Raw genomic sequence first — 27,076 nt, forward strand, 5'->3', positions numbered from 1 at the left:
GCACAAAGGGTTCCGTAGCAGCAAATATAATAAATTACAGTTAAATCAACCTATCTCAAAAACTATAAGAGATACTTTGATCAAACCAAAAATCGTTGAAAGAGTTAATTAGCATGCATCACCTCTATTTTTTTTAGAATTTTATACCCCGTAGTTATAAAAATAGAGGGGGGGGACATACTTTTTACGACTTTGAGAGCTGATATCTCAAAAACCGTTCACTTTAAGAAAAATGTTTTTTAGAAAACTTTATATCATTTTAAAAGACCTTTCCATTGATACCCCACACGGGTATGTACATCGAAAAAAAAAATTTCATCCCTCAGTTACATGTATGGGGGGCCCCACCCCCAATTCTTTTTTTTACTATTTAGTGTCATATTTTTGTAGCGGTTCATACAACACATATTCCCATCAAATTTCATCACTGTAGTACTTATAGTTTCCGAGTAAATCGGCTGTGACAGACGGACAGACGGACAGACGGACAGACGGACATGACGAAACTATAAGGGTTCCGTTTTTGCCATTTTGGCTACGGAACCCTAAAAACGAACTTAATTTCCAATTTTCGAATTTATGGAAAACGAAAGTAAAGTATATTTTAAAATTTCCAATATAATAAAACGAACATTATATTATAATTATTTTACCAAATTAAGAAGATAAGATCAAACGGAAGGAAATTGGAAAATTAGTTTTATAGGCATTATTATACCGGACTCTCAGTGGAGTTTCGTTTGCAAAAATAGCGGACCTAAATCTGACTTCTGATATATATTGTATAGATCCCAGACATCCTATAGACAGATGTTGCCAACCAGTTTTGTGGTCCCCCTCTCCCCACCCCGGTAATTAAATTTGGCATACAAAGAAAAAAATAAAAATTTCCAAAACATACCGTGTGGGGTATCAAATGAAAGAGTTTATTGAGTAGATCACGAATATATAGCATACTATAACATTTCTTATACTTTCTCTAAGATTTTTTAGAACGAAAATGCTCCATTTTTGAGTTAACTTTAAACCACTAACTATAGATTGAAAACTCATGAATATATTTTTTAAATTATTATTTTAAATAATTAACAATAGTCCATTGTTTACCCTTACGATTCTCGTTTTGGTATCTCTGGATCTTACCAAAGAAGTTTCACTTCTGACACGTGTGCTCGGCACACACGGTCTTTTTTTAATAACTCTCAGATTCAGGCTTTAAATTTCCATTTTTATTGATGTCAATTTCAGTTTAATCAGTAAGTTATCAGTACTTGCGTAATATGTTAAATATTTTTATCTTGATAATGAAGACAGCATAATATGAAACAATAGGCCAGAACCACATGTATTTCAACAATCAACGTATACAATGTAGAACCAAAGGACACGCTTGAAACAAAACAATATATCATAAAAGTGCAGCTATAAAGGACCAACAATGCAAATCAAATCCAACTACACACATTGCACTATTATGTACTTCATAATATGAACATGCTTTTGTGCATGCCATAAATAGTTATACTTAGCAGTTAACCAAATACACTTTTCAGGGTCGGTTTATATTTAGACATATGTAGTACATATAGAATACTATTTAATTTTTTTTTACAATTACAAAGGTATGAAAAATAAGATGCTTGATTGGTAATTGGTAACCTATTATACCCCTTACCCCTTGGGTAACATATTAAAAAAAGCTAACGTGGACTAACTAGCTGGCAACAGCTATCCATCTATCTACAAAAATTTAATTCAAAATCCCGATCCACTTTCATAAATAATAAATAAATTCCAACCCAAAAGTCACTTACAAATGCTTAATTTGATTACCCATACCGTCAAAGAGGTATAACTAAATTCTCGGAAAGCTCCCATCATTGATATGTTCTAAACCCGAGTTCACACGATCGTGTCGTAAATATACACGACACGATTTAGTCATTACATATGCTAATCTATACATTAATACGCAGTGGGTCTCTTCAGTTAATCAGTGTGTTCCCTCCACGTGTTCCGATTATACATACGTCACACATTGCTATTTTTTCATTACAATGTGACGACAGGTATGTCGAATATAGGGTTGCCGATATGAGCGTTGTTAAGTAATGTAAGGGTAGTCTTGAGGAGTTATCAGCCTAGTAGAAGTTATGACTAATAACTGATAGCACGTATATTATGTAAAATGAATTTGTCCACATGCCCATTTTGAAATTAAAGACAAGTTCAATGTGAAATTAGTTGAAATTAGAATTCGAGCAAACTATTACAGGCGTCAATTAAAATAATAACATCGCTACAGTCAGTCACTTTTGAGTCTTGAAATTTATAATAGACTACAAATACATTAATTATTTTATGTTTTATGTAAATTAAAGCTTTCATTTACCTACTGAAGAAATTTTAATTAATATCTTAAAATTAATTTCAATCTGATGAAGCCATCAAAATCAGCGTCATGTCAAGCAAAAATTAGTAAGTATATAAGCTTGTAATAAGGAAAATTGTTTATTTTGATAGATTCGCATGAGGTAATTTAAAATTAAATTTTAATTACGAGTTCAAACCTTTTTAGGGTTCGCAATTCGCATTGTGTTGTGTGTACGAGTAACTATATGATTCGAGAAAATAGCTAGATGGATTTTAATTGATTGACGTCATGAGATTCGTCTTAATTAGGAGTAGCAACACTGGCAACATTATAAAAAATACAAATTTTAACATAAGAGCGTTCATTTTAAAAAAGTTTACAATTTACTACACATCCTTTATTTTTTTCTTTACTTAATAGACAATTGGAACATTTGTTAATTAAATTTGCATAATCTGTGAACGTCCCCTTAGCGGGCTTAGCGTAAGCGGAATTCCTCCGGCTCGCACATGCGTGCTGACGTCACCGTGTGAACGCCAGCGCTATCTACTTTTGGTGCGAAGCACATTCCACGCACTCCCTATTATATTTATAGTTTACATACCGCGACTAATTGAAGGCAAAAGTATTTCTATTAATCCGTTTTTATGTGGCATTAATTGCGGTCTCAATTTTTATGGGAAACTAACGAATGTATGTACTATTTGGAATTATTTTTGAACGCACATCAATCAACGCGAGCTGTGAACGGCGCTAACTTGAATAATTAACTGGATAACATTTTAACATCGTCGAATTCATTATGCGGGGCGTTATGTTAGTGTTTTGATTTATTGAACAATTTATCAAAAGGTGGTACCTAAATGGAAAAAATTTGAAACGTATTTTATATTCACTGAAACAGTTTTTCTGTTTCTTTTTCTTGTCTTAATAATTAACACGCCATTACCGTTCCTATCTAATTTCCATAAATAGCAAATTCCAAGTTCCAAAATTCTAACGGCCAACCTATGTAACAAATAAGAATGATATTACGATAAGGTACATTCCAATGAATTCCAGAATCTCATAGGCAATAGAGGCGTGTTGCCAAGTGTAGAGGAAGCAGTCACTTACGCATTCTCGATAGACCGTAACTGATATGCTCCACCCCACTTCCTACACGCTCCTAGCAACCTATGCTCGATGGTTTGTAATCTATGGACACCTACACGCGTTTTACAATACGATTCTATTAGGTACACATAGTTCCCATATTTTTTGCACTAACTGTGACTAAAAATTATTTTTATGTTATGTCATAAAGTAGACGTACGTTTTTGTATAACATCAACAATTATACAACAAAATAGGTACTTACAAGACTAGGGTATAAATGCGGTAATAGCTAGACCAGACACTACCATCCATCGATTAGGATTAAGGATTTCTAATATAATTAAAACAAATTTAGGTTTACAGTTTACATAAAACTATAAAATTGGAGGTTTAGAAGTTCGCACTTAGTTTAGCCTATTTGTAAAAAAAATATCTCTCGTTCTATCCTGTAATCGACAAACTTCGACATAATAATTTTACAAGCGAAGTACTTATTTTATTTAACCCGACGTTTCGAGAACTCTACAGCAAGCGTGTTCACGTCAAACACAAGAAAATAACAATTTTATGTTCTCAGCAACGTAAAGCCTTCTGTTTTGAACGGCAAGAGGAAAATAGAAGATTGTTAGAAACAAAACTACGATAATTGGGATAAGAGTTCCAGGAAATTTGGAGTATAACTCAAGAAATTTAATACTGTAATATAAGACTTAATACTTTTATAGAATACTAGTTTATATATGCACAAGCTGGTGGAATCAAAACAGAAGAAGAATAGGTACACTGTATATCTGCAATCTGCATAATAAATTCTGAAATAGAAACATGTAAATAATATGCAACGAATTCTATACGAAGTAACGTAAACAAGCTTGAGCATCTCTTATGTAACGTTCTGTATGTTCATCTATCCGTTTATCTGTCAAAGCCCTCTCAGAAACAGGTACTCTATCGAGACCTTTATCATTCCCTGGGACTAATGGACTAGCATTGCTGTAAACATATCGAGTTTCTAGCCTGTACCTTTATGGAACGTGAGCACGACCTTTAATACTATATTTCCTTTGTTAACCGACTTCAAAAAAAAGGAGGAGGTTATCAATTCGGCCGGTATGTCTTTTTTTTTATGTATGTACACCGATTACTCCGTGGTTTCTTAACCGATTTACGTGATTCTTTTTTTGTTCGATGCGGGATGGTGTCGAATTGGTCCCATAAAAATTTTATTCGGATAGGCCCAGTAGTTTTTATTTTATGAGCATTTTTGTCTGTATTGCACGCCTCATAAGCGAAACGTTGAGGTGGGTACTACTGTCACTTCGCGCAAAACATCTGATTTTTCAAACTTAAAATGTCTTTATGTATCATACATTGCACTTGTAAGATAATACATACACACACATATTAAGGGGATTACTATGGTCAAAACCGAAAAACACCTTATACAAATTGAATTTTGTTGAGGAAACTGTTGGTACGATTGTCTTAAAAAAAATATATGTGATACTCAAGGATATAATTAACAAAGTGTATTGTTTACTTTTCATTTTAGAACGGCCTAAACATAAAAAAAATACATACAAATCAACCCATTTTTGAACATAAAACGCATTTTGTTGGGAAAACGGCTATATATTTATACATGAAATTTATACCAAAAAATATGTTATAATATTTGTAACAATGTGTATTGATTGTATTTTCAATTTTCATTATTATTGTTAAATTATCAAGAAAAAACTTGAATTTATAATAAAACCCACATAAAACCTCACCTATATTGCATATTTTCGACGAAATTTGACGGTGTCAGTTCGACTCGGACGGGGGACTGTACGTGCGGTTTTTTTTGCAAAATAACGCTAAAATTCACCGATTTGAATGTTTTGTTAAATTAAACCAGATTGTTATAGATATTTACATGAGCAGTTCATGAAATGAAAGTTAAAAATAGGTATGTAAAGATATAAAAATCTGTTTGAAAATTAGTTTTGTTTTTGAGAGGCGTCATTGAATAATATCCAGTGTCGATAATTTTTGGCAGTAAAATATTATATTAGGCCGGGAGTCGGGAGATACTGACACAAAATTCCGGGTCATTTGTAACAGGATGGCGGTTCTACAGGGGTCTTAGTACGCAATGACAAAAAGAAAAAACCGGCCAAGTGCGAGTCGGGCTCGCGCACAAAGGGTTCCGTAGCAGCAAATATAATAAATTACAGTTAAATCAACCTATCTCAAAAACTATAAGAGATACTTTGATCAAACCAAAAATCGTTGAAAGAGTTAATTAGCATGCATCACCTCTATTTTTTTTAGAATTTTATACCCCGTAGTTATAAAAATAGAGGGGGGGGGACATACTTTTTACGACTTTGAGAGCTGATATCTCAAAAACCGTTCACTTTAAGAAAAATGTTTTTTAGAAAACTTTATATCATTTTAAAAGACCTTTCCATTGATACCCCACACGGGTATGTACATCGAAAAAAAAAATTTCATCCCTCAGTTACATGTATGGGGGGCCCCACCCCCAATTCTTTTTTTTACTATTTAGTGTCATATTTTTGTAGCGGTTCATACAACACATATTCCCATCAAATTTCATCACTGTAGTACTTATAGTTTCCGAGTAAATCGGCTGTGACAGACGGACAGACGGACAGACGGACAGACGGACATGACGAAACTATAAGGGTTCCGTTTTTGCCATTTTGGCTACGGAACCCTAAAAATGATGGTCAGAACACTAGTACCGGCGGACTAGTCGCGTGGGCGTTAGTCTAACTCGTCGGATAAATAGCGAAAGTCAAACGATTTGTAACACAAAAATTTTAGAATTTACCGATAGTCCATAAAAAAGAAGTAGGCGGTAGTGACATGCCATACTTTTCGTTGTGACTGAAAGCCCGCCATACCGACGTGAATGTGTTGATTTAAAAAAAACAATTCAACCATTTGTACCAGGCTAACTTTTGCACAGGTAACCATCGTCATGCAGCCATTTACGAAAATCGTCATGCCATACTTTTCGGACGATTCCAAATGGTCGCCATACCGCCGAAAATCTGATAGATACTATAATAAAATCGTAGGAAAGTCAAAACTGACTTAAACCGATAACAACATTTTTAACCGACGCCTTAAGGACGAAATTCTCAATTCAACTGAACTCTGTTGGTTCCGTTACCTCCGCACTTTTAACTGGGTGAACCGATGATTTCATGATTCATAAAAATATAAATTATATAAAAATAATTCCTTTGCAGTGACTCTCCGAGGAAAAAAGAAATAGATTCGTGTTACAAATTTTAAAATCATACATAGTACATTTCCTTCGACAAGGTTTTCTGGTATTTATAATCTACCGCCTGACAACTTAACCTCCCCTCCAGTCGGTTAGTTGTCAGTCGATCGCTTACATTTTTTGAAGAGACGATCAGCGAGCCAATTGATCTTAAACAGCCGACCAGTGCGGTCTATAAGTGCCATAGCCGTGCCTTGTGATTTATTTAAGATTTAAGAAAACTATCAAGTGACTGTACCGAAGGAATAATAAAATATTAATTGTAACGAAGGCGTTTTTATTCTACAACCCAATAGTATAATAATCAAATAAGGCGTCATTTTAAATATCATTATAAGAAATATTTCTACTAGGTATGAAGAGATGTACAGAGAACGCTAAATACATTTGCCTGATAGAGGCCGTTCTATAGAATTACGTCAAATAATGTACTCCATCTTTTATATTATCTCTGTAGGTGAGATGTTCTCCACCCTAGTCATCATCAGGTCTCCAGAATATAGTAGAGTCCGTGTAGAATAAAATTAATTTCTTTGGTGTTTTCTTAACTGTTCCCCACTCTAGAACTTATAATTACTTGCTTAGTCATATTAAGGTCTCCAGAATGGGTCATGTTACATGACCCAATCATGTACCTAGTAGAGACTTTGCTTATAACGGTTAATGTTGAAAGATGAGTCTTCCTACATTACATTTACAACATACATAGTAGTAGTAAATATTGTGTAACATTTACTATTCATAAATGTAATATGTTACTGCCTCTCAGAGAAAACATAAATTAGGTAGAAACCACTAACACATTACGATACAATACGATACAGTGTACAATTTCATAATCTTTGGTCACTTTTACTTCAACAATGATGTATATTATAGAGGGCGGTTAAAAAAACAAATTCAAATGTAGTGACAGAATCATTAAGGTCGTTGAACCGTGTAATTGCCTTAAGAAAAAACACTATTTTTAACGTTCATGATATTTTTGATGTCATTTTTGTTATTTAAACTAGTTAAAAAACAGTTTAAAAAAGTTCTGTCTTGGACGTCCGTGTGTCTGTATGTGCGGATCCTTTTTCTTGTTAACACGATAGCGACCGAAATACTTTACTAATCGAGTCTTTTTTTTTCTCTTACGCTTGAGTATGCTCAGGAATAGAACCCTTTCATTTTTCAGGGTCTGATTCGATGTGGTTTAATTGTTATTAAATAAACAAAAATAATAATTAATAAATATTTATTAAAAAAAAAAATTATGAGGCGTGCACTTTTGGATTTTCCAAATTATTTGTAAATGTTGCAAGTGCAAGTTTGAAGTCGGCTGTTTTTAACGCAGTTATTGACTTGTTACGCACTCAGTGACCTAAACAGAGTATGTTATATGATGTTAGTAAAGGAATTAGTCTTCCAGGAAATGTTCCCGAAGTTATTTTGATGAAATGAAGAAAAATCTAGCCTTTAAACATAACTGAAGATAGCCAACGATTTCATTAATTTTAATTTCTTACTCAGAAATGAACTGTAAAAAATAAATGAGTTTGAGTGTGATGAAATAATATTTTCAAGTCAATAAATTTCATAAGGTTTTACCTAGTATTACCTAGTAGATATAAATAGTATAATTCTTTGCATATTTTAAAATCGCTACAAAAAGTGTTAAGTCTATTTAATTTTGTTCCAGCTAAAAAGTTATCGTGTTTATTTTATTCTTAGACTCTATTAGCATACATTTGATCCTCTACCTAAACTAGCATTGCTCCTTGCGAACATTGCTCTCCTCTTTTACCTATTTCCATTATCAATTAGTATGAATAATGGAAAATATTTATCTTGGATTCATTAATTTACACAATCTGGCGACCGTAAAACTTCAGTTCAACACCTTTTATTCATACAAACGCTTACACAATCATATATATATATTATGTACTAGCGGTCCGCCCCGGCTTCGCCCGTGGTACATATTTACGTTTTCTCTACATAAAAACCATCCTCGTACTTCAAGGAATATAATAAAAAAAGAATTATCGAAATCGGTTCAGCCGTTCTCGAGTTATGCGCTTACCAACACATTTTGCGATTCATTTTTATATATATAAGAAGATTATGAATATATGTATATTCTTATGAATCCACCATCAGTTGAAAGTCGCTAGCTCGTCCCTTTCTGAATTCCACCCAGACATTTATATCCTAAACGTTTTATTGCCGTTCATAAATCAATAATGTATTTAAAGAATTCAAGATAAACATATACGTTATTTATTGCAGAGAAAAGTTGGCAAGAATAAGGGACCAGATGGTTTTGTGTATTCCTACAGCTCTTCTTGTTCATATTTTTATGTTATTCTTTACTCAATTGCTTTTCGTTCTCGAGGGGTCTAGAAAGATCTAAATTGGTTCAGCAACTCGTCTCCGTCTGATGTCTCGAACTTTAAATAGCTTCTTAATTAACTTTAACAACGGCAATCTGTATTGACACTTGAATCTCTGACCCAAAACCTGAAGCTAAATTAGTTTAATAACTTTTATGTATGTTTATTTATTTTTAATTTGTAAGTATTATATACGGTTCATGCTGAAGGCACTACCATTTTCTTAAGAAACTGTTAATTTATGAGTACAACTCGCTCTTGGTAGGTCTTGGTCCTCAGTTTTTTATTTAGCATTTGAATAATAATGGGTTGCAAATCGCAATTGCAGGTACGAAAAACTTTATTACGTACGAAGGGTATTTAAAAGTCATTTCAATGCCATAGCACATTGACTCTGGACGCTAAAAAACTATATTTCGAAAAATAATTAATGATACCATTATGTTTTTTTATGGAACATAATAAAAATGATAATTTATTAATAACAGCATTTTTATGTTATCTACCCACTTAGAACAATATTTATCAAAAATTTTTGTTAATTTTAGTTGAATAAAAATTCATGAAATGACGTTCATTGGTACAGAATTACAATTACATATTCATTAGCATTTTTATGATAAAACGCTGATTCAATCGACACGTTCAATTTGAAATATTATTCAGAAGCCTTCGCATTCAAAGTATTTATCGCATCCATATTAAACAATAAAAAAAAAATAGTATTTAAACAATCGAATTCATCTAATCCAATTTTAATTAACATTACAAAAAGCAATGTATTGAGTAAGAAAAAACATTTCTTTTTATAGTAACCCTAGCAATAGGACAGGCGACTCACTTGGTGGTAGGTGATAGACGCCGCCCATGACGATCACAGCGTTGCATTGGGAACACTGCGCTCGTATTGCCGGCTTTAATGTGGAAGTGGGTTTTTCAGGAAGGAGTATAGGCTCTGGTCGGAGAACACGGAACATCTAACAAAATTTGAAAAAAGGAACGCAGTAGGCGTTTTTAAGGAATGAAAAATCCTAACCTACTTCAGTACCCACCGTGTTATATAAGTTAGCACGTGGTTAGCACCTAATCATTATAAATTAACGTCCAGCAGACATATGCAACAAGATACTCAATGTATTACGTAATGCACCGTGTTAAATGGCGCCTAACGTCATATACCACATCAAGGATCAAGTACAATTTAAAATTTTTATAAATTGATCCGCTTGTATATACAATGTACATGTAGCTATATCAATATAACGTGGTATTTATGACTAAAAAAGTTATGAAAATCGATATCGAAGACGGAATAATCCAAAAAAACAGCTATAGGAGTGTAGGATGTATTGTGATTTTCCAAAAGACTTGTTTAGATTCAATAGTTGAGGAAAATAATTGTTCAAACTCGTATTATACCATTTTTTAATAAAAGCTTGTCCTCAGTTGGACAAACATTACATTCTTCCTTCTATACTTCTTACATATTATGTAGAGTAACACGTTAACTTTTCCATATAAAATTCGAGATATTCCTTTTATTCGTTACCTCAAGATATATTTACTTACGTCAAATATGAAAATGGAGCGAGCATATTATAATTTAGCCAGAGTCTTCAAATATCTGCACACGAATGGTCCGTGCTTAGAATGTACAATTCATTATTTTTAAAGCAATTTTTATGCCGTTTACATTTGATGGACGAAGGACGTAAATAGAATTTATTTTTGTACCCTTCTCTAATAATCCCCTTAAACGTCCATTCTAATTTATCACAGAAAATACAAAAAATACAATGTTTGGAAACTCTTTTGTGAGATAATCCTGTTACAATCAGCTTGGTCAAAAATATTATATTCCCTGGAAAATTTTGTTTTGAAACATATTTATTTGTGTCTATCAATCATTGTCTGTCTGTAGGCTGAAAACGAAGGTACTCTATAGGTACTTTGTATTCTTATTGGTCAATACTAAGAAATAGAATGATTAACTAGTTTTTTTTTTTTTTTTTTTTTAACGTGAGGAAATTCATCATGAATACCGACTGCTTCGGGGGCAGCAGCACGGTTATGTCAGACTCCTACTGACTAAAACCTCACGGTGGCCTACTACCGCGCACGTAAAGAGGGGATCCCGGGATCTCCGGTAGGAACGCTCACGGTACCCCTCGCGCGCCTGCCATTGGCAATCCACTCGAATGTAGTCGCGACTACCCTACGCGCATGCCTATCACTGCAACAGACTGCAGCCACAACAGTCTGTCACCCTCCTCGCGTTGCCTATTGAATGTGCGCAGCCCCCGCCGCGCACACTCTGCAACGATAAAGGCAGGAGCTCGTCAGGTCTCCTAAGTGACCCGACGTCCCCTGCGGCGTGCTCTGCGACGCACGGGATTCCTACGCTCCCGGTCGCGCTCAACACTTTCTTTCTGTGACATCACTGCATCACAGAAAGACAGCACTGCCATCCACGCATCCTCTCTTTCACACATAGCACCAACTACGGTCGGAAGTGAGAGGTCAGATCCAACCATAGCACGCAGTGCATCGCGTTCCGCTATCCACGCCGGACACGACTCCAAGGTGTGCTGAGCCGTATCCTCCTCACAATCACAATGGTGACAGGCAGCATTTGGCTGTTTTCCTATTCGACACAGATACTTACCGAAGCAACCATGCCCCGTCAGAATCTGTGTCGTACGGAAAGAAAGCGAGCCGTGGCGCCTTGTCATCCATTGCCTAAATACAGGCAAAATGGCATGGATAGACACCATGCCATATTGCGCGTTCCCTAGCCGTCTGGCCCATGCCTCCGTGGCCTGTCGTCGGAGTCTGGCCCTACGCCTGTCCATATCTATAGGAGATATGCTCCGATGCAGGCCTACGTCTTCTCGCCAGTGGAACATGGTTGAGAGAATCTCCGCTTCCAAGTCCCAGGGGAGACATCTCGCTAGTAAGCAAGCTGCGTCATAAGAGACTGTACGGTATGCCCGGGCGACTCTGATTGCCATCATCCTTTGAGGCCTACGTAAGAGGCTGATATTTCGGCTCGTCAACGAGTCAGCCCAGACAGGAGCTCCATAAAGAGCCATCGACCGCACAATCCCCTCATACAGCTTGCGACATGATTCATTTGGTCCCTTAATATTGGGCAGTAAACCACTTAGAGCGCCCGCTACTCGTAGAAGTTTGGGCGACAGACATTTGAAATGCGGATAGAAGGTCCATTTGCTATCCAATATGAGTCCCAGATACCTCATTGACGGCTGAATGGCAATGGACACTCCTCCCACATTCAGACAAGACCCAGGTGGAGGAGCTCGTCGTGAACCGCGGAAACATATAGCTTCCGATTTAGATGGGGCAACCTCTAGACCTATTTGACGGATCCGTGCGATTACCTGGGCTGTTCCAGTCTCTGCCAGCAAGGCTGCCTCAGCAAAAGTCTTCGCTCCAGCAGTTATCAAAGTGTCGTCGGCATAACATGTCAACTCGGTACCCTCGACAGTGGCACCTCGCAGCACCCAATCATAACCAATGTTCCACAGGAGTGGTCCCAGAACCGACCCCTGTGGAACACCACATGTGATTTCTCGGCGCTGCCAGCCAAGCCTCCCAGGATATTCAACCCACCTCTCAGATAAGTACGATTCCACGATATGGCACAGGTAAGGAGGCACCCCGTGGAACCGTAATGCTTCCCTGATCGTAGCCCAAGGAAGGGTGTTGAATGCGTTGGCTATATCTAAAGACACCGCGATGACGAACTTGCCACGAGCAACTGCTTGGTCCACTATATTCTTAACACGCAAGATTGCGTGGAGAGTTGAGCGCCGCCTCCTAAAACCAAACTGGCAGTCGGCTAGATCGGGACCAACACCCTCTAAGTGCTGAACCAGCCGACTAGCAATTACTCGCTCGAAAAGCTTGCTTACTTCGTCCAATAGGACTATTGGCCTATATGCCGAAGGAGAGTCCATTGGACGGCCTTCTTTTCGTAACAGCACAAGCCTTCCTATCTTCCATTGGCGTGGAAAAGTGCCGTCAAGAAGACATTGGGTAAAGAGTTTTTTCAGTCTTCCACCCAACCAATCCATTGCCATTACCAGCACTCGTCCGGGGACACCGTCAGGACCTGGGGCTGTATTCTTACCCCGAAGTCGCATCAGTGCCGTACTAAACTCTGTTTCCGTAACAGCTGGCACATCAGTAAGATGTTGCTCTGACAACGGCTGTGCCATTATAGGTGGCACAACTGCAGCATTCCCGTTTGGAAACAAGGTCCCCACTACTCTATCCAGGAACCCAGGCTCCAACGTCCTCGTACCACCAGTATCCATTCCAACAATACTGAGTCACCCAGATCTGATAACTGACCATGCAATGAGTCAGCACTATTCGATACTTATCTCTCCAGACCCTTGTTTTAAATTTTGAATGGTATGCTTATTATATTCTCTTTAACTGTTGACTCTAATCAACGACATGACCTTTCAGAATTCTACAATATATTGGACTGGCTGAACAATGAAGTAAATATTATATTACCTATATAAGTATCTTACTGAATTTTAACTCGTAATATCAGAAAAATATTTTCACAAAACAATTTTCAAACACGAAATATTCATTTCAGAATCGCATAATAAATAAATTAGGTACGGAATAACATTGGAATTGACTTTAACACATAGCTAATCTATTTAAATATTTGATATTCATGACACGAAAACCGCAAACACGACAGTTAAGTACTAACCACGTGCCTTCGCTATTTTTCGTTACATGCAAAATTCAAGGTCACATACTGTTGCCATATAGTTTCTTATAGAAAATTTTAAGTTATCTAGCCTATCTATTTTGGTATAAAAAGGTTATAATACATTACCTAGGTTCTTATCGTAATCTAATTTATAAAATTCTCGTGTCTCATGAAATTTCGTGTGCATATCGATAGGTCTGAGAATCGAACAACATCTATTTTACATACCTCTAAAGTCCAAGTGATAAGAGTAAGGCAGAGCAACGTTTGCAGGGACTAGCTGTAAAGGATATTTTTTATCTCAATTTAATTAAAGCTTAACCTACCTTTTTAAGCCTCTACAGTCTATACTTTTTTAATTTATTGGCAATCTATTAATAAAATGTTAAGCGGCAACCCTACAACTGTGTACTAAATATTAATCGATTTTATAGTTGGATGTGGGCGAAACACGTCTAGCTTTATGTCCAATTCATCATGCGTTTATGATCCATTGAAATGTTACATTTTTTAGCCCTAACCTTGCATTTTTTAGAGGACGCAATTTTGTTTTTTGATGTGTAGGGGGGGTCAGTGTGAAGCTAAAACCAAGTTTGTGGGGTCGCCACCCTTGTCCCACGGCCGCCATCTTGAAAATAGCGGTTGAAATGGTTTTTATAAGAGTATTTAATTTGCAACAAATAATGTAAACAATTTTTTTTTATCAAATAAATAGTTTAAGAGATATATCGTAAAAACCATATCAACCGCTATTTTCAAGATGGCGGCCGTGGGACAAGGGTGGCGACCCCACAAACTTGGTGATAGCTTCACACTGACCACCCCTACACATCAAAAAAATAAAATTGCGTCCTCTAAAAAATGCAACCCCAAATGTAACTTTTCAATGGACCATTAGACTGAATGGGCAGCCTGACAATAAATAGCAAAACGTATAGAATGTTAAACTATCGTAATTTAGGTAAAATTCGACAAAAATTTCTCGATCAAAAATAATTTATAGGACGTCAAAAAAATTGCTATTAACGTTTTGTCACCTGTAATATTTTCCTAGTTATCTTAATAATTAGTTCCCTAATTGCTACATCGTGCCTACATCATATATATAAAAACATGGAACTGAAGAACGAAAGTTCATGTTACGCTTCTTATATTACAACCGTGGGCGTTGTTAATATATCAAGAAACACACATGTTCGTTTGCTTACTTTGCCCTTAACTAAACAAACTCATACTTGAGAATTTTTTTAAAGAATAGAAAAAACTCGATCACGAGGCACAATACGAACCCGGGTCTTTCGCATTGCCGGTGCGACGCCGAACCTCTGGACCACTCGTGATCCCATCAGAGCAATTTATTCATCGCATTTATTCTACCCGATTTTATATTGTATTTAAGGCACAACCCACCCCAAAATCATACTTTTCAAAGATAATTATAATAATTTAAAATGTCAAGCATCTTAAATACATAGTATGCTGTATGTTTTTTTTTATATCTCAATAATATGTTTATTCCACTGTACGTCGACTACTTAACGTAAAACCATGCACTGAAATATATCTTACACCTAAAAGCCGTCAAATGGTTCGCATCGATGAGTAACTGTCGCGTTATGCAGCCGGGGCAGACCGCGCAGTAAATATTAATTAGGAAAGTCGGCGCCGTCGCTTTGTACTATTCATCATACATGGGGGACTTATCAGAACTTCGTGTTCGTGCCTTTCAGTGGATTTTTGTTAATAATTTACTTTATAGGTCGGAGCATGTCATGTGTTAAGGGCTGTTCCTATTGTAATACTCTTTTTTTCAAGGTGGCAATTAATAATTGGCAATTGTTTTTTAGCACCAATTAATAACAAGCTTTTACATAACTATTCTAATTTGAAGAATTAGAGAATTTCTAAAATTAAATACCCTACTTTTTTAACAAAAAAGTAAATAACAATCTGCATGTAACTACAGAAATTGAAATCAAGATAGAATTATTGAGAAAGATAAGATATAAAATTTTCGATACTTGTTTCCAACTCAATGGTTGGTAGAAGGAAATAAAACAAGTAAAATATTATTTTAATTTTGCTCAACCCTATTATTTCTCTGACAGTTTTTTCCTGTTCTTCCCACATTAGTTGCTGGTTGATTTTTAAATATTTTTGCTTAATTTTATATGTATTTGTTTTTATCTGGTACTGATATCTATACTAATATTATAATGCTGAGTTTGCTTGTGTGTATAAACATGCAAATCTCAGAAACTACTGGTATGATTTGAATAATTCTTTTGGTGTTAGATAGCCCATTTAACAAGGAAGGCTTTTGGCTATATATCATCATGCTAAGACCAACAGGAGCGGAGACACGCGGGAGAAACCGATGGGTACAGCTAGTTTTAAATAAACATAATCAGTCTTATTACAAGGTATAGTTTAAGTGTCTACCTATGACATTATATCTCTTATTCGTGAAAACCACTTTGAATGTGGTTTTACAAATTTAAACATTAAACAAACTTGTTCTGCAATAAAAACCTTAAAATTAAATTATTTTAGTGAAATACATTAGAAATTATACATTGATGTAAGTGTAGTAGGTATTATTAAAACTAATTAAGCAAAGGTAACTACAAGATAAATTTAAAAAAATATTATAATCTCTTCAGCTGTTTTTAGATGTTTTAGGTTTTGAAAATAAAGAATTAAAGTAATTTTATTCCATTCCCATTTGTTTTCCTCCATGCTTATCATAGCGACACATTTCAGGAGATGACTTATTGTAAAATATGGGCATTAAATAATACATAGACAAATATAAACAAGACACAATATCATTTATAAATTAAAAATATCAGGTAAAATAGAAAAACACGAACTAGGAATCTTTAAATTTTTTCACTTGACTCTTAGGTATGTTAAATAGAGAATCAGAATTTAGAATTTGTTCATAGTGGTGAGTGATCATATTGTTTAACAAGTTTTATAAATAACAGTATTATTTAAAACTAGCGGTCCGCCCCGGCTTCGCCCGTGGTACATAATATTTACGTTTTCTCTACATAAGAACCATCCTCGTACTTCAAGGAATATAATAAAAAAAGAATTATCGAAATCGGTTCAGCCGTTCTCGAGTTATGCGCTTACCAACACATTTTGCGATTCATTTTTATATATAAGAGAAGATAAGATTCATTGGCAACTGTATACAAAAGGCTATGTTATATTATGTAGATGTTGCATTTATTTATTTTACACAAACCGTTAGGTACAATTTATATCAGCAAACAATTTATTTTGAGGAAGGATAAATCTTTTTGGCAGGATGTGAGTAGGGTTCGGACTTTATGAGTTCTTTACTGGACAAGAATGGAACTGGTATAAAAGTTAAACGATTACAATTGATTTCAAAAAGTTACGATGAAAACCGGGTGAGTTTTATAAACATCGAAAATTATACATGAAAAAGTGACTTACAACAAGCTCTCCTGAGAAAATGTAATCACCGCTTCTGTTTATTTCACTCTAGTAGTCATCCATTGAACACATTGTGAAGCACTAGGAAAATAGTAAATACTATGATCTAGTCACAACTGATTATCAATAATGGCGAGCTTCGTAAAAAATAAACACTGCACTATTTTATTTTATATAACACGGCATAATAACACGAGGTTGTTCCGAATGATAACAAATTCATTAACAACTTGGATACTGTTACAATCGCACTATAACATTCAGACAAGTCCTCGCCACACTCGACAAGATAGACGAAAAGAATAGATGTAAAAATATTGCGCACGCATCCGGTTGACGGATGACACAGGCAGAAGTTGACATTTTGATAAATGTTACCAGTTTCTGCACCTTATCTGTCAAAATATTCTAGCACAGATAAACAGTGTAAAATAATCTTGCTTTGTAAACTGTCAGTAACTTTTAAATAGCAATTAAAATAAATTTAATTTGAATTTAATTGTGTTGATAAATTCAGTAGTTTCAAAAAGGTTATTAGAATAACATTATTATTCTACGATGATGTATAAATGTAGAAATACTATTTTTACATTTGTTTACTCTTACATTACTCGTACTCACATTATTTTCTGTTTTTAATAAAAAAATCTTAAAGCACATATGTTTTTAAAAATCTTCGAAAAAATAGAGAGATAAACGTTGTCTGTTCTTGAATGTAATCTAATTTTAGATCTGTAAAAAATTAACTGTCACTTTGGCATATCATCAATAAATAAATCTGACGTGTATCTACTCAATATTGAGTAAACAAATTACTTAAAATTACGCTGTTTTGATCATTTTCATGTGAAATAATGACGGAAACAGAGCGACCCGACAATAATGTGCCATCAGCGGAGAGAGAAGTGGACCCTGCTGCCACTGGCGATCGTCCGGCTACAACGGAGAGAGAAGCGTATTTTCAAGCCTTGAGATTATGGATCCAGCAAGCGCAAATGTATCAGAATTTGTCATCATGTTTCCCATATTACATGATGAGTTTGCAGGGGATGCAAAATAACCAAACAAATATGCCCTTGCTGAACAATAATTACCAGTTCCAAGGGCAACAGTTTCCGTTCCAAGTGCCGCCGGTTCCTCCCCGACAAGACCCGGAAACCCAGGATCCTCCACCTCCTCTAAGCCCAGCTGAATGTATGTGGTCACATTTGATATTAAACTACACAAAGATATAAGGTTTTAATCTGATGCAATTCTGTGTAAATGAACATAATGAAAGAAGACAGATGAAATGAACACCTTGCTTGAATAATTCATACAATACCTAAATTCATCATAAATTATTTTTTACATTTATATTACTATCTGTATATATTGGAACATTTGCCATCTTTACCAATATAAAATAAGATCTTAATTCATTAGGTGTATTGCTGCTGAGAGATTACTTTTATGTCATGACATTGCTATTATACTTCTTCCTTTCTGTTCATTTAATAAATGAATATCCTAATATAGATAGTGGTCAGTAACATGCTACTTTTATCCCCATTAACCATTGCATTGCAATACTAATTTATTCTATGCCAATGAAGCTGCAGGTAGTTGCCTAATTTTTATACATACTTGAGCCTATAGGGATATTTCAGATCATCTATCACACTTTTGTATACATCTTATATCAAAACTCAAAAACTCAAACATTTATTTATTCAACTACACTTTGTTTAGCAGCTCTTTGAAAAATACAGAAATATAATTATTTACCACATTTATCTTTTCAGTAATACAAAGACACGGAGGATATGAGTATTTAATCCCGCAGCTGTATAAGAGACTATTTGCTGAATTCATTGACTTCATGTTGCTGTTCATTCTGAAGCTCATTGTGACCTTTGTTGCGGTTGACATGTTTGATATCATGTAAGTTAATTGGATAAATATTGTAACAAATATTTTAATATTGAGTTCCTGATATAAATAATATGTATTTTGTTGTATATGTCTGTGTCTTGTGTTAGTTATGCAAAAAAAAAAACACTTAAGTAAATTAACTCCTTTCATCAGTAGACAGCATTGCAGTTTGCAATTTGTCCATATATTCACATTTTAATTAATATAAAGTAAAAGTTTTTTTTATTTATTTTTTATTGAATTTTTTGTAGCGATCTGGAGAAATTTGACTTGTACAAGTTCAGTGAGAATTATGATGATTACCAATATGCAATGGAGTTGACGTCTGAGATTCTGCTCTTGGAGATTATCTACAGGGTACTCGTCTGCATTTATGAAGTAAGTATTTCATTATAATGTTAAAATTTTGTTTAAGGAACATTAATTTATTTTTGTAATTGAACCATATATTAAAAAAAAAAAAATATTCTATAGGCAACATACATTAGTTTGTTATTTATGTTCACAAAAACTTATTTAATATAATAAATAACACTTTATTCCAGGCTTTTTGCCTCAGCAGCAGTACTGGACGCTTGGGAGGAGCTACCCCCGGAAAGGCTCTGCTCGGACTGCGTGTAGTGACCGCAACAGCCGTGATCGCAGTAGAAGGTAGACCAAAGGAAACCGTCCTTTTATATCCTGGACGACCCCTCAACTTCTCAACAGCTCTAGCTCGCTCACTCCTCAAGAACTTCCTGATCTCCCTTCTCTTTCCCCTCTGTGTGATTCTGTTTGTCTTCCGGTTCAATCGTACTGGCTATGACCTTCTATGCGGCGTTATTGTGGTCGAAGAAAACATGTTCCCGGCAAGACGTCATGCACCTTGAACGGTTTTGTCATTCTGTCTGTCTCAAACATTATAATCATACACGGATTAACTTATATGTGGTAGTAGATAAATGTAAAGAGTACCAATTATAGACTTCAGTACGAATTTAGAAACTCCTGCGCTTTTAACGTTTTAATGGACTTCTGGGCCTACATATGAATTTAAAACTTTTCAATGGATATAAGCCTCTCAGTGTTGTAGCAAAAAATAAGTAGTCTCTTAATGTTTACAAAAAGTTGTGTGTAGAATTCATTCAATCTGTTCTATTGTATCTTGTACATGATCATAATACCTTCAGAGTCCTTTTAAATGTTGAGAGAAAATTGCCAACTCTAACCAAATGAAGTCATTTCGTTAAACTGTTTCCAGATTTTTTTCTTTATAAACTTTCTGTACTAAATTGAAAACAATTTGTTAAAATTATCTTCTCAAAATTACGCATTTATATTATTAGTGGTATAGGATAACGGCTCTTCAGAATCATTAGTGTTTTCGAGTTATCTTGTGTAGAAATTATTTAATGGAATGAATGGTATTTTTGTAAACAATTATATATATTCGGTGCGTAGTTTATACAGCAAGCACCTTAATTTAAGATGTTATACATCTCTCATAGACCATAGGGCTTTGTCTTGAATTTCTGGTAATAATTAGGCTAAGCTATTAATTAATACTTCTTCAAGTTATGAATATGCTCTTATTCCTCTTACTACAAAAAAGACTGCTGGCTTCACGATGTTTTTTTAACGGCTGAAACCTATCCATAATATCTTAATTTTGAAAAATGGAATAATATTGAATGGGGTTGCTAGATCATTAAGCAAAATCGCCAATATTAAACCGTTTAGACAACACTGATATTTAAAAATGTCTTTGTTTTACATATTATGAGACATTTGCTTAATATGTAAAATTATCTAGATAATGTATGTTCATTGCAGCGTCATCTATTTTCTAAGTACATTAGTTTAATATCTTAAATTTCCATATGTTATGAATTTATGTATGAAGACAATATAGGTAATACTGAATACACAATATAATATTGTAGTTTCTTAATGTGTTTATCTCGGTGTTGTGAGTTAAAACATTTGCTTTGACAAGTCTATAAGTCAAGGCATTATGATCTATAAACATTAGTGTATTATGATACTTTTTTCAATAAACGTAATGTTATGTATTTAAAGCCAAAGAATATCTATTTAACTGCTTGCCCCCTTCATAACATTCACAGCAAATATGTAATTTAAGTGGCCGTTTATTTGGTGCCATTATAGTAACAGTGGTACAATTTGTAGTTGATTTTAATGTCATAAAAACAATGAAAAAAGTAACAAGATTCCCCGCAAGAATTACCCGCCAACATGGACGTATAAAAAAAGACGGACGGTATATCGCCTAAACATTGAGTGAAGCCTAGTAATGGCGGCGAAACATCCATGTGTGTGTGCCATGTTGCCATGGCAACAGCTGTCCTGATGACAATGGCGGCTGTATTTTTTTCTATAAATTTTGCCGTAATAATTTTGTCATTAAAACATAAAAGAAATAACTTGCTTCCCTGTGGAATGTAATCCCTTGTGTTTTGTTATTTAAAATTGTACTGTTGCGACACCATTTAACCACGCAAGACGGCATTTTAAATATTTTTTGTGAAACAGTGACGCAGTTAATCAGTCGGTAGTTCACGACGTAATGGCGGCCGACTAGCTTACTATGGTGAGAGTGTGTGCGTGTTTATTGTCTTTACACGATCGCTAGCTTACTATGGTGGCTTCACGTTGTTTGTTCGTAATACGGCGTCCGTCTTTTTTTATACGTCCATGCCCGCCAATTTGTATGGCAAATATCATAGGAAATGTTTGTATTAAAATGTTACCTGCTATAAAATAGGAACGAAAAAAATGTCATCTATTTTCATAATCAACTACTTGTTTAATTTTATTATGACGATGTTTTTATTGTTAAAATATGTGTTGTAGGGTCAACCGGGGCAAATGCAACTAAAAAATAACAAGTTTCAAGTTTGATCGGTTGCAGTTATCTCCTTTTATATTTGGTCATTTATTTGACCCATTTATTGTTTTTTGTATTTATTCAAGATTATTTTAAACCAATCAAGCAATACAGTAGTCTTATAAATAACTGGTAGTGAGAATATTTCCTAAAATTGGTAGAAAAAGTTACATTAACCCCTAGTCGGGGGTAAATGCAACTAACTGCCATAGCTCTTCTTCTATTTCATATAAAACAACGAATATAGAATATATTTATGAGATTTCATGTTATTCATAGGATTTTGAACTGTATTACCGCGTAGCAAGGACTAGTTTTCAGAAAAAAACTTATTTTTCTGATTGTGGGGTAAATGCAACTATTTGTTAGAGAATTAGTGTGGGGAATGCAAAAAACTTATTCATCGATATTTTTTTATTATTCTGCGTGTGATTTGTATCGTACTATTGTGTATTAGATACGTAGTATATTATTATTAGTCTGTGGTATTAGGGAACTATTGCTACAATAACGTTGCGATCGTAGATGGCGCCGCATTATTTAGAGGAAAAACTCATGTACTTTGATTTACCACTTTAAATCGCAACAAAAAAAATTACAGTGCCCCTACCTACTAAGTCAATTTTAGTTTTTGGTCAGAACAAATAATATTCTTTGTGTTAAATATTGTTAAAAACGTAAACCAAATAACTAATCAACCGTTTACTAAAAATTACTTGAACAATCACAGAACTATCCTACCTATCGTTTTTAGTTACTTATATTCTTTAACCACGCTTTTTTTATCTAATTTGAATTTTACTTATGAATCCGTCTCTGGGTATAATATCGAAGAAATAATCGATGGTTCTTCTTTAATTAATCATAAAGAAAGTATATTTTGACTACCAAGAAGGATACATAATAAAAATATCGACACTGTCACATCACTAGTGTTTTTAGTTTCATACAAAAATATAAGGGGCTATTGTAACTAACCTCACAGTTGCAATAACCCCACAGTGAAATTTTCATGAGGCAAATGTAACTGCATCAATAACATAAAATAGAGTCAACTAACGCACTAAAAATATAAATGAAATAAGCTTAACGGCTTGTGATAATCGTGTTCAATCAAAAACACCTGCAAAAAATCACTCCTAAACAATTTTTTTGTCTGCAAAACTCGACACCTGTTTTTACGCACACCAACTTCAAAATAGCGGTTTGACACAATGGCCTATCAATCAAATAGTTTTCATCGTAGGGGCACCATCTATTACTTGTAAGATTTATTAGTCGTTGAGTTATTGAATCATAGGTGGCGATTTATTACAACAACTCTAATAAATTAGTTATGATAACTAGTTGCCATAGCCCCATAGTTGCATTTGCCCCGGTTGACCCTATACATTGTGATATTGATTTCAGTTTTTATTTTGTAAATATAATTTTATTTAATAAAAGTTACTTATAAAAATAATTAGTGTTTTTTTAAACTTCCCTACTACTTTTTGAATTTTTATAATGCATATATTGTTATAATGTTCGTTCAAAAAATATATATAAACGGAGCCTCTCAGTAAGGCACAAAGAATCACTCGTGTTAATCCATCTGATTGTTACAGCAAATTTAAGTTTAAAGTCATAAACATATCCTATGTGTTATTCTGATGTATAAGCTATATTGTGGTAAAGTTTCATTCAAATCCATTCAGTAGTTTTTACGTGAAAGAGTAACAAACATCCATACATCCATACAAACTTTCGCCTTTATAATATTAGTAGGATGTACAGAACCCTAAAAACATTTTAATTTCAATAGAGAAGATAGTTTAAAGAACTCTGTACACATTTTATGTATTTAGAATTGAAACCCCGTATAACATACCAAAAGATTAGAATAATCGCGTTTAAAATTCGTTCTAAAGTTTTATTCATCCAATATAATGTAGACTAAGCCTAATGCTAATACCCGCATACCCACTCAAGTGCTGAACGACCGGGAGCCGGTCGATCCACATTCAGGGGCATGTGCGTTGCGACCGGCTCCCGGTCGATCAACAGTCGTGGGTTTTGCGTTCGCTTTATAAAACGGTCTAATAACCTTCCTCTTTCTAACTTATATGACATGTTAAGGAAAGAACAGGCTAGCTATAAATCAAGATAACAACATAACAACATGATTTAAGTGGCCCACTTTTCATGAAACATTGAGTAGGTAGTTTTTTGTACAAAAAAATAAACAAGGAATGTGTAAAAAAAATGTATGGGAGGGTATGATGTTTTTATTTTCTCGTAAGAAGAGTGTAACAAAGGATCAATAAATATTAAAATCTCACTGAACAGCTGTTTTAATTTTTTATTAGCAGACAAAATGTAACAAAAATTACAAGGGTACATTTGCTTTGACTTACAAGTTGTTTTTATTTATTTAAATGTTACCATGTTTTGACAAGGCATAGACTATTTTATTATCTATGAATATACATACTTGCAAATGTGCTATTGATAAAGGAATCTGAGATAATCGACTTTAAAAAAATATTGGACCGCCAAAAACCCCAACTGCGGCGGCACCGGGAGCCGGTTTCGCACAAGACCCGATTTTTGCAAAATGGCTCCCGCACTTGAGTGGATATCCAGGTGAAAAAAAAAACTCAAAAAGATACCACAGATATTTTTTAACTGATTTCTAAAAAACAGGCTTCTACTAACTGCCAGTTACAGCCCAGATTTGGCTGGTACCGACTATGAGAGTGTAGCGCTAATCTATAAATTATTTTCCGGTTTTTAGTACTTAGTTGTATCATGTTGTATGTAGTTTGAAGTCAGTTTATTTTATTTTTTTTAAATATGTAATTGAATTGAAGTCTTTTTTTCCTAATTATCTGTGTTAAAAAAAAAAACAAACTTGTCAGAAAATTTGGATGCGTTCAGAATAAGCCTCTGAAACATATATTTTTAATTGATAATAACACCGAGAGTAGTCCTTTACAAAGATCTAAATATCCAAAATTATGATTGACTTTACTTTTCCAACTACATTGTGATAATAAAACTATGAAATGCATAGCAATATTTTTTGTGAAATGTTGCTGAGTTGGCTTTTGCGTAGGTCCGTCAGTCTGTCGTAACGTGGCGGCGCTGCGCTCGTGTGTGCCGCAGGAGTGGCCTGAACTGTCAGTTTATGTAGTTTTCTGTGATAAGAATTACTGTGAAATTATAGTTTAGCTTACTAATTAATAAAAAATAGCACGATGTCCGCGTCAGGTGAATTCGGTAATCCCTTGCGCAAGTTTAAATTGGTTTTTCTCGGTGAACAGAGCGGTAAGTCAAGGCAATTGACCATTCAGTCGTACATTTTTAATACATAGTTTTTGAATTTACGACACGTATATAGATTCGTCTAGACTTTATCGAATTACTGACCTACATATCGTGGGGTTTTGATATATTTTTTGTATGAACAGTGATCAAGATCTGCTGATCACTGTTCTAGGCTGAGACATTATGTAGGTTACTCATATTTTGAAGAGGCTTGTAGTCGATCTTCTCACGAAGCCTCAGTATTCGTCATTAATTGGATTGTATTGTATAGGTGTAATTAGAAAGTGGATTGAACTGGAACTTATGTTTTTCAGTGGGAAAAACATCACTCATCACAAGGTTCATGTATGATAGTTTCGACAATACTTACCAGGTGAGTCATGATTTATTCGATGCCTGTACATTATATATTGTTAATAAGCATTTTTCTACACACGAAACATTATAAAGTCACATTATTAAATACTTATTCATTTAAGTAATTTCTAATGTAATTAGAAAATTTCGAAATGTCGTCTGATAAGAAAAGTCAACTAATTTTTATAAAATTGATAGTCTGAATGTTTTTAGGATGATTGACTTGATATCCATTAATAATGATATGCAATTAATGACTATATTTAAGTAATAAATGTAGCAAGTAATAAATTTGAGCCCATGAAATTTTTATCTATAAAATGTACATTTTAATAATATAACTGCAGTCTTTTCATATTTAAACTATGTATGTAACTAAGTAGAGAAAAAAATCCATAAAATCATGTTGTAATCAATACAATTTAATCACTAACGTAACGGCACCGGTTTCCGACTAGCCTCCTCTATCCGACCATTTTGATTTTTATTTGATAAAACGTTTAAAATACGCGCGACACTCATGAAACGGAAGGCTTTCGATCCAATCACTTATCGTACGTCATTTGTAAAAAATTGGGTTTAAAATTTTAACCGACATTTCGTCAATCCAACAAAAGCTAGGCGAGGGTGTAGTTTGTATTGGATTGAATGCGAAAAAAACATAAAACGGTGAAAATAAACATGTGGATTTTTACGCTAAATACTCTGATAAGTTTGTGGTTAATTTACTTTAAACGTTTAATTGGTGTTTTAAATTATTAATTTTAAAATATAAATGCAAAGATAGCGTGTTTTTATACGTTTTTTTGGACAAATAATTATGGACGGAATGAGGAGCTTGTCAAAATAACAACATTCCGAAATCCGACCGAATCGGTCGGTAAAAGGAATTTCGCACTTTTTAAAAGAAGGTAATTTTCTATTATGTGAAAATATGAGGAAAGATAGAATAAATAGACGACACAAAACCCTGGAAAATTATATTATCAAAACGGGAGGCACAAAAAAAGCACTTAAAGAACTTAGAGAAAAAGGAAAAGAATGGATACCAAAGCTAAGAGACAAAGAACTGCAAGTTACATCTCGTAATAAAATCAAGAGTATAGCGACAAACTATTATCGTTCATTATATTCAAATCAGGCTAACACACAGACGACTGAAATGAGACATGTTCAAATACAACAATACACGACAGAAGCTAATGAAGATATACCAGAAATA

At 34.3% G+C, this 27,076-nt stretch overlaps 3 protein-coding genes across 4 annotated transcripts in view; 2 read left to right on the forward strand and 1 right to left on the reverse strand.

Annotated features, from left to right (window-relative positions):
* krz (beta-arrestin protein kurtz) overlaps window positions 1-17,709 on the reverse strand; it is a 107,338-nt gene extending 89,629 nt beyond the window's left edge. Inside the window, exon 1 of the mRNA XM_089696914.1 lies at window positions 17,388-17,709. The gene's annotated coding sequence lies outside the window, so the exon portion shown is untranslated. The remainder of the gene's footprint in view (window positions 1-17,387) is intronic.
* Window positions 17,710-18,141: 432 nt separating this feature from the next.
* LOC149488051 (protein FAM8A1) lies at window positions 18,142-21,070 on the forward strand. The gene is made up of 4 exons (XM_089696819.1): window positions 18,142-18,581; window positions 19,172-19,310; window positions 19,553-19,679; window positions 19,847-21,070. The coding sequence occupies exons 1-4, from the start codon at window positions 18,242-18,244 to the stop codon at window positions 20,168-20,170; spliced, it is 930 nt and encodes a 309-aa protein (XP_089552945.1). The 5' UTR covers window positions 18,142-18,241; the 3' UTR covers window positions 20,171-21,070.
* A 4,207-nt stretch (window positions 21,071-25,277) lies between these two features.
* Rab6 (RAS oncogene family member Rab6) overlaps window positions 25,278-27,076 on the forward strand; it is a 31,354-nt gene continuing 29,555 nt past the window's right edge. The window contains exons 1-2 of one of the 2 annotated variants that reach the window (XM_089696936.1): window positions 25,278-25,497; window positions 25,812-25,870. In XM_089696936.1, coding sequence (XP_089553062.1) covers window positions 25,428-25,497; window positions 25,812-25,870 — 129 coding nt within the window. In that variant the 5' untranslated portion in view covers window positions 25,278-25,427. The remainder of the gene's footprint in view (window positions 25,498-25,811; window positions 25,871-27,076) is intronic. The other variant, XM_089696937.1, reaches the window with a different exon arrangement.

Source organism: Colias philodice, chromosome 6, assembly GCF_061535455.1.
Source record: "Colias philodice isolate Cphi_HAF_F1 chromosome 6, ilColPhil1 Martin Lab GWU primary, whole genome shotgun sequence".
Classification (NCBI taxonomy): domain Eukaryota; kingdom Metazoa; phylum Arthropoda; class Insecta; order Lepidoptera; family Pieridae; genus Colias; species Colias philodice.

Coding starts and splice junctions, on each gene's coding strand:
- LOC149488051 (XM_089696819.1), top strand. CDS start 18,242: ATGACGGAAACAGAGCGACCCGACAATAATGTGCCATCAGCGGAGAGA. Junction 19,311..19,552: donor GTTGACATGTTTGATATCAT/GTAAGTTAATTG, acceptor AATTTTTTGTAG/CGATCTGGAGAAATTTGACT. Junction 19,680..19,846: donor TACTCGTCTGCATTTATGAA/GTAAGTATTTCA, acceptor ACTTTATTCCAG/GCTTTTTGCCTCAGCAGCAG.